The sequence below is a fragment of the Macaca mulatta genome, chromosome 14 (assembly GCF_049350105.2).
Source record: "Macaca mulatta isolate MMU2019108-1 chromosome 14, T2T-MMU8v2.0, whole genome shotgun sequence".
NCBI classification, from domain to species: Eukaryota; Metazoa; Chordata; class Mammalia; order Primates; family Cercopithecidae; genus Macaca; species Macaca mulatta.
Window position 1 is genome coordinate 69650312 of NC_133419.1, and position 8229 is coordinate 69658540.

General features: G+C 40.7%; 1 protein-coding gene across 1 annotated transcript; it reads right to left on the reverse strand.

The window, feature by feature from the left end:
* Window positions 1–603: 603 nt before the first annotated feature.
* Window positions 604–1557, reverse strand: OR56B2 (olfactory receptor family 56 subfamily B member 2; the record flags this gene model as incomplete). The annotated part of the gene is made up of 1 exon (XM_028833665.1): window positions 604–1557. A coding segment is annotated over one exon (954 nt), but the record flags the coding sequence as incomplete, so codon positions are not given.
* Between the last annotated feature and the right edge of the window lie 6672 nt (window positions 1558–8229).

Sequence of the window (8229 nt, forward strand, 5' to 3'; positions counted from 1 at the left end):
ATAATATAAGGGGCAAAAGGGTGTGTTATTGTGGTTTGGATTGAATTTGCCTAATGACTAATGACTAGTTATGTTGAGCATCTTTTCATGTGTTTTTTGGACATTTGCATATAATCTTAGAGAAATGTCTATTCAAGTCCTTTGCAAATTAAAAATATAAGACACATTATAAAGCAAATAATGAAAATGCAGAAGTATCTCCTATTTTATCAATTATTACATCAAATGTAAAATATCAAGCTCTTAAATTAAAAGGAATAGATTGACACATTATCTGCTCTGACTGCTTCTATTCAACAGTGTTTGGAAGTTCTAGCTAAGACAAGTGGATAAGAACATGAAATATAGATTACACTAGTCTTTTCTTTGAATTCCTTGAGACAAATAACATCACTGTTACCCTTTGTGATGAAGATTTTTGCTTGACTCCCAAGTATCTCAAATATTACTTCCATCTCCTTTGTTCTGAAGTGTCAGTTGTTGCCACCAATTCCTTGTGCTATTTCTATGTTGTTCTGCATTTGCAGCAATTGGGGAATATAATGCAAAAATATGTGAAGAAAATTTTCAAAAAGTGCATATCTTTTCCATATCGGGTGCCCTTCACTCCAGTCTAAGTACTTTGTATAAGCCTTGACTGAGTTTCTTGTTCTTGAGTGCATACACCATGGGATTCAGGGCAGGGGGAATGACATTGTGTAGCACATTGAGTAGAACTGGAATAAGGGGAACTTTCATTCCTGTACTATGACTAATGGAAATCACAATGATGACTGTGTAGAAGAAAAGGATTAAGATGAGGTGGGAAGTGCAGGTACTTAAGGCCTTGGATGCAGTTTCTGGAGAATTCAGCTTCAGGACAGAGTGAAGTATTAAAGCATATGATAAAATAATCAAACCCAGGTCGCTTCCCATGAGTGTCCAAGCCAGAAGGACCTGGTTAATGCTATTGATTTTTTGATCATCACAAGATAGGCTAGTGACTCCAAGGTTAGAACAAAGACAGTGCTCAATTTGATTCCGGGAGCAGTAATGCCTCTGGGCAGCCAACACAGACACTGAGATGAGACTCAAGCTGTTTCTCAGTGCCATGAACACAGTTGCTTTGAATACAAAAGATTCAGTGATGACTGATGAATACCGGAGTGGTTGACAAATGGCTACATATCTATCAATAGCCATGCAGACAAAGGTACTTGGCTCCATGGCCACAAAGCAATGTATGGCATACATCTGAGCAAAGCACTCTGGGAGAGTGACGGTCTTAGCATTGAACCATAAGATGGTCAAAATCCTAGGCATGATGGTGGTAGCCAGGCCCATGTCTGCCGCAGCCAAGATCCCCAGGAAATAGTACATAGGCTGGTGCAGTGCTGCCTCTTTGTTGATGATGATCAGGATAAGGATGTTAGCACTGAGAGCTAAGAAGTAGAGCAGAGCCAGGGGCAGGGAGAGCCAGTGCTGCCAGCTGTGAATGCCAGGGAATCCCATCAGGATAAACTCAGAGACCTGGAACTTAGAGCTGTTGGAATCTCTGAGCTCCTGGAGCACCACTAAGAGGAAAAATATTTGATGTTAGTATTTCTAATAATCTCTATGAAAGTATTGGGAAAATAATTACCCAGTATCATGATATTGAGGTGTGACTCAGCCTGGTTAATCTCATGCTGTCACTTACATCTATTGGATATGTATTATCCTATGAGATATTTGGTATATTCTCTGTGATAACTCAGTTAACCATCTATAATACTCTATAATGTAGGTCATATTTTTTCCACTTTGTCATATCTAAAGTATAGGACATTATAAAATCAGGACCTTGTTTAAGAGCTTCCATGCAGTAAGTCACAGGAGCAGGGCAAGTTGAAAGTGATTGGTATCGCAGCCTGGTTTCCTAAGTTTGTCTTTGTCAACAAGTTGGTTTCTTTAGAGACCTAATGTACAAACTCAGAGTAGTGGTTTTTATGCGTGGAGGATTTTTAGGTAAGATATTTAATGACAGAGTATATAGAAGTGAACTATTATTTATTCATGTACTTAAACATTTATGAAGTATTGAAGTATATTATTTACTTTTTATTAAAATGTATATGCTAAGTTAGTATACCCATTTTATAGAGAGGTAATTAATGTGTAAGCATTATTTTTTTAAATTTATTTATTAATATTGTACTTTAAGTTGTAGGGAACATGTGCATAACGTGCAGGTTTGTTACATATGTATACTTGTGACATGTTGGTGTGCTGCACCCATCAACTCATCATTTACATCAGGTATAACTCCCAATGCAATCCCTCCCCCCTCCCCCCTCCCCATGATAGGCCCCTGTGTGTGATGTTCCCCTTCCTGAGTCCAAGTGATCTCATTGATCAGTTCCCACCTATGAATGAGAACATGCGGTGTTTGGTTTTCTGTTCTTGTGATAGTTTGCTAAGAATGATGGTTTCCAGCTGCATCCATGTCCCTACAAAGGATGCAAACTCATCCTTTTTGATGGCTGCATAGTATTCCATGGTGGATATGTGCCACATTTTCTTAATCCAATCTGTCACTGATGGACATTTGGGTTGATTCCAAGTCTTTGCTATTGTGAATAGTGCTGCAATAAACATACGTGTGCATGTGTCATTATAGCAGCATAATTTATAATCCTTTGGGTATATACCCAGTAATGGGATGGCTGGGTCATATGCTACATCTAGTTCTAGATCCTTGAGGTATCGCCATACTGTTTTCCATAATGGTTGAACTAGTTTACACTCCCACCAACAGTGTAAAAGTGTTCCTATTTCTCCACATCCTCTCCAGCACCTGTTGTTTCCTGACTTTTTAATAATCGCCATTCTAACTGGTGTGAGATGGTATCTCATTGTGGTTTTGATTTGCATTTCTCTGATGGCCAGTGACGATGAGCATTTTTTCATGTGTCTGTTGGCTGTATGCATGTCTTCTTTTGAGAAATGTCTGTTCATATCCTTTGCCCACTTTTGGATGGGGTTGTTTGTGTTTTTCTTGTAAATTTGTTTGAGTTCTTTGTAGGTTCTGGATATTAGCCCTTTGTCAGATGAGTAGATTGCAAAAATTATCTCCCATTCTGTAGGTTGCCTGTTCACTCTGATGGTAGTTTCTTTTGCTGTGCAGAAGCTCTTTAATTTAATGAGATCCCATTTGTCAATTTTGGCTTTTGTTGCCGTTGCTTTTGGTGTTTTAGACATGAAGTCTTTGCCCATGCCTATGTCCTGAATGGTACTACCTAGGTTTTCCTCTAGGATTTTTATGGTATTAGGTCTAACATTTAAGTCTCTAATCCATCTTGAATTAATTTTCGTATAAGGAGTAAGGAAAGGATCCAGTTTCAGCTTTCTACTTATGGCTAGCCAATTTTCCCAGCACCATTTATTAAATAGGGAATCATTTCCCCATTTCTTGTTTCTCTCAGGTTTGTCACAGATCAGATGGCTGTAGATGTGTGGTATTATTTCTGAGGACTCTGTTCTGTTCCATTGGTCTATGTCTCTGTTTTGGTACCAGTACCATGCTGTTTTGGTTACTGTAGCCTTGTAGTATAGTTTGAAGTCAGGTAGCCTGATGCCTTCAGCTTTGTTCTTTTGACTTAGGATTGTCTTGGAGATGCGGGCTCTTTTTTGGTTCCATATGAACTTTAAAGCAGTTTTTTCCAATTCTGTGAAGAAACTCATTGGTAGCTTGATGGGGATGGCATTGAATCTGTAAATTACCTTGGGCAGTATGGCCATTTTCACGATATTGATTCTTCCTATCCATGAGCATGGTATGTTCTTCCACTTGCTTGTGTCCTCTTTTATTTCACTGAGCAGTGGTTTGTAGTTCTCCTTGAAGAGGTCCTTTACATCCCTTGTAAGTTGCATTCCTAGGTATGTTATTCTCTTTGAAGCAATTGTGAATGGAGGTTCATTCATGATTTGGCTCTCTGTTTGTCTGTTACTGGTGTATAAGAATGCTTGTGATTTTTGCACATTAATTTTGTATCCTGAGACTTTGCTGAAGTTGCTTATCAGCTTAAGGAGATTTTGGGCTGAGACAATGGGGTTTTCTAAATATACAATCATGTCATCTGCAAACAGGGACAGTTTGACTTCTTCATTTCCTAACTGAATACCCTTGATTTCTTTCTCTTGCCTGATTGCCTTAGCCAGAACTTCCAACACTATGTTGAATAGGAGTGGTGAGAGAGGGCATCCCTGTCTTGTGCCAGTTTTCAAAGGGAATTTTTCCAGTTTTTGCCCATTCAGCATGATATTGGCTGTGGGTTTGTCATAAATAGCTCTTATTATTTTGAGGTACATTCCATCATTACCGAATTTATTGAGCGTTTTTAGCATGAAGGGCTGTTGAATTTTGTCAAAAGCCTTTTCTGCATCTATTGAGATAATCATGTGGTTCTTGTCTTTGGTTCTGTTTATATGCTGAATTATGTTTATTGATTTGCGAATGTTGAACCACCCTTGCATCCCAGAGATGAAGCCCACTTGATCATGGTGGATAAGCTTTTTGATGTGTTGCTGAATCCGGTTTGCCAGTATTTTATTGAGGATTTTTGCATCGATGTTCATCAGGGATATTGGTCTAAAATTCTCTTTGTTTGTTGTGTCTCTGCCAGGCTTTGGTATCAGGATGATGTTGGCCTCATAAAATGAGTTAGGGAGGATTCCCTCTTTTTCTATTGATTGGAATAGTTCAGAAGGAATGGTACCAACTCCTCCTTGTACCTCTGGTAGAATTCAGCTGTGAATCCATCTGGTCCTGGACTTTTTTTGTTTGGTAGGCTATTAATTATTGCCTCAATTTCAGAGCCTGCTATTGGTCTATTCAGGGATTCAACTTCTTCCTGGTTTAGTCTTGGAAGAGTGTAAGTGTCCAGGACATTATCCATTTCTTCTAGATTTTCCAGTTTATTTGCGTAGAGGTGTTTATTGTATTCTCTGATGGTAGTTTGTATTTCTGTGGGGTCAGTGGTGATATCCCCTTTATCATTTTTAATTGCGTCGATTTGATTCTTCTCTCTTTTCTTCTTTATTAGTCTTGCTAGTGGTCTGTCAATTTTGTTGATCTTTTCAAAAAGCAACTCCTGGATTCATTGATTTTTTGGAGAGTTTTTTGTGTCTCTATCTCCTTCAGTTCTGCTCTGATCTTAGTTATTTCTTGCCTTCTGCTAGCTTTCGAATGTGTTTGCTCTGGGTTCTCCAGTTCTGTTAATTTTGATGTTAGAGTGTCAATTTTAGATCATTCCAGCTTTCTCTTGTGGGCATTTAGTGTTATAAATTTCCCTCTACACACTGCTTTAAATGTGTCCCAGAGATTCTGGTATGTTGTATCTTTGTTCTCATTGGTTTCAAAGAACATCTTTATTTCTGCCTTCATTTCGTTATGTACCCAGTAGTCATTCAGGAGCAGGTTGTTCAGTTTCCATGTAGTTGAGCGGTTTTGATTGAGTTTCTTAGTCCTGAGTTCTACTTTGATTGCACTGTGGTCTGAGAGACAGTTTGTTATAATTTCTGTTCTTGTACATTTGCTGAGGAGTGCTTTACTTCCAATTACGTGGTCGATTTTGGAGTAATTACGATGTGGTGCTGAGAAGAATGTATATTCTGTTAATTTGGGGTGGAGAGTTCTATACATGTCCATTAGGTCTGCTTGCTGCAGAGATGAGTTCAATTCCTGGATATCCTTGTTAAATTTCTGTCTCATTGATCTGTCTAATATTGACAGTGGAGTGTTGAAGTCTCCCATTATTATTGTATGGGAGTCTAAGTCTCTTTGTAAGTCTCTAAGGACTTGCTTTATGAATCTGGGTGCTCCTGTATTGGGTGCATATATATTTAGGATAGTTAGCTCTTCCTGTTCAATTGATCCCTTTACCATTATGTAATGGCCTTCTTTGTCTCTTTTGATCTTTGATGATTTAAAGTCTGTTTTATCAGAGACTAGTATTGAAACCCCCGCTTTTTTTTGTTCTCCATTTTCTTGGTAAATCTTCCTCCATCCCTTTATTTTGAGCCTATGTATGTCTCTGCGTGTGAGATGGGTCTCCTGAATACAGCAGACTGATGGGTCTTGACTCTTTATCCAGTTTGCCAGTCTGTGTCTTTTAATTGGAGCATTTAGTCCATTTACATTTAAGGTTAAGATTGTTATGTGTGAACTTGATCCTGCCATTATGATATTAACTGGTTATTTTGCTCATTAGTTGATGCAGTTTCTTCCTAGCCTCGATGGTCTTTACATTTTGGCATGTTTTTGCAATGGCTGGTACCGGTTATTCCTTTCCATGTTTAGTGCTTCCTTCAGGGCCTCTTGTAAGGCAGGCCTCGTGGTGACAAAATCTCTAAGCATTTGCTTATCTGTAAAGGATTTTATTTCTCCTTCACTTACGAAACTTAGTTTGGCTGGATATGAAATTCTGGGTTGAAAATTCTTTTCTTTAAGAATGTTGAATATTGGCCCCCACTCTCTTCTGGCTTGGAGAGTTTCTGCCAAGAGATCTGCTGTTAGTCTGATGGGCTTCCCTTTGTGGGTAACCCGACCTTTCTCTCTGGCTGCCCTTAAGATTTTTTCCTTCGTTTCAACTTTGGTGAATCTGGCAATTATGTGTCTTGGAGTTGCTCTTCTCGAGGAGTATATTTGTGGCGTTCTCTGTATTTCCTGGATTTGAATGTTGGCCTGCCCTACTAGGTTGGGGAAGTTCTCCTGGATGATATCCTGAAGAGTGTTTTCCAACTTTGTTCCATTTTCCCCCTCACTTTCAGGCACCCCAATCAGACGTAGATTTGGTCTTTTTACATAATCCCATACTTCTTGCAGGCTTTGTTCATTTCTTTTTCTTCTTTTTTCTTTTGGTTTCTCTTCTCACTTCATTTCCTTCATTTGATCCTCAATCGCAGATACTCTTTCTTCCAGTTGATTGAGTCAGTTACTGAAGCTTGTGCATTTGTCACGTATTTCTCGTGTCATGGTTTTCATCTCTTTCATTTCGTTTAGGACCTTCTCTGCATTAATTACTCTAGCCATCAATTCTTCCACTTTTTTTTCAAGATTTTTAGTTTCTTTGCGCTGGGTATGTAATTCCTCCTTTAGCTCTGAGAAATTTGATGGACTGAAGCCTTCTTCTCTCATCTCTTCAAAGTCATTCTCCGTCCAGCTTTGATCCGTTGCTGGCGATGAGCTGCGCTCCTTTGCCGGGGGAGATGCGCTCTTATTTTTTGAATTTCCAGCTTTTCTGCCCTGCTTTTTCCCCATCTTTGTGGTTTTATCTGCCTCTGGTCTTTGATGATGGTGATGTACTAATGGGGTTTTGGTGTAGGTGTCCTTCCTGTTTGATAGTTTTCCTTCTAACAGTCAGGACCCTCAGCTGTAGGTCTGTTGGAGATTCCTTGAGGTCCACTCCAGACCCTGTTTGCCTGGGTATCAGCAGCAGAGGCTGCAGAAGATAGAATATTTCTGAACAGCGAGTGTTCCTGTCTGATTCTTGCTTTGGAAGCTTCCTCTCAGGGGTGTACTCCACCCTGTGAAGTGAGGGATGTCCGACTGCCCCTAGTGGGGGATGTCTCCCAGTTAGGCTACTCAGGGATCAGGGACCCACTTGAGCAGGGAGTCTGTCCCTTCTCAGATCTCAACCTCCGTGTTGGGAGATCCACTGCTCTCTTCAAAGCTGTCAGACAGAGTCGTTTGCGTCTGCAAAGGTGTCTGCTGCGTTTGTTTAGTTTACTGTGCCCTGTCCCCAGAGGCGGAGTCTACAGAGACAGGCAGGTTTCCTTGAGCTGCTGTGAGCTCCACCCAGTTCGAGCTTTCCAGCAGCTTTGTTTACCTACTTAAGCCTCAGCAATGGCGGGCGCCCCTCCCCCAGCCTCGCTGCTGCCTTGCAGTTAGATGGCAGACTGCTGTGCTAGCAATGAGGGAGGCTCCGTGGGCGTGGGACCCTCCCGGCCAGGTGTGGGATATGATCTCCTGGTGTGCCTGTTTGCTTAAAGCGCAGTATTGGGGTGGGAGTTACCCGATTTTCCAGGTGTTGTGTGTCTCAGTTCCCCTGGCTAGGAAAAGGGATTCCCTTCCCCCTTGTGCTTCCCAGGTGAGGCAATGCCTCGCCCTGCTTCAGCTCTGGCTGGTCGGGCTGCAGCAGCTGACCAGCACCGATCGTCCGGCACTCCCCAGTGAGATGAACCCAGTACCTCAGTTGAAAATGCAGAAAT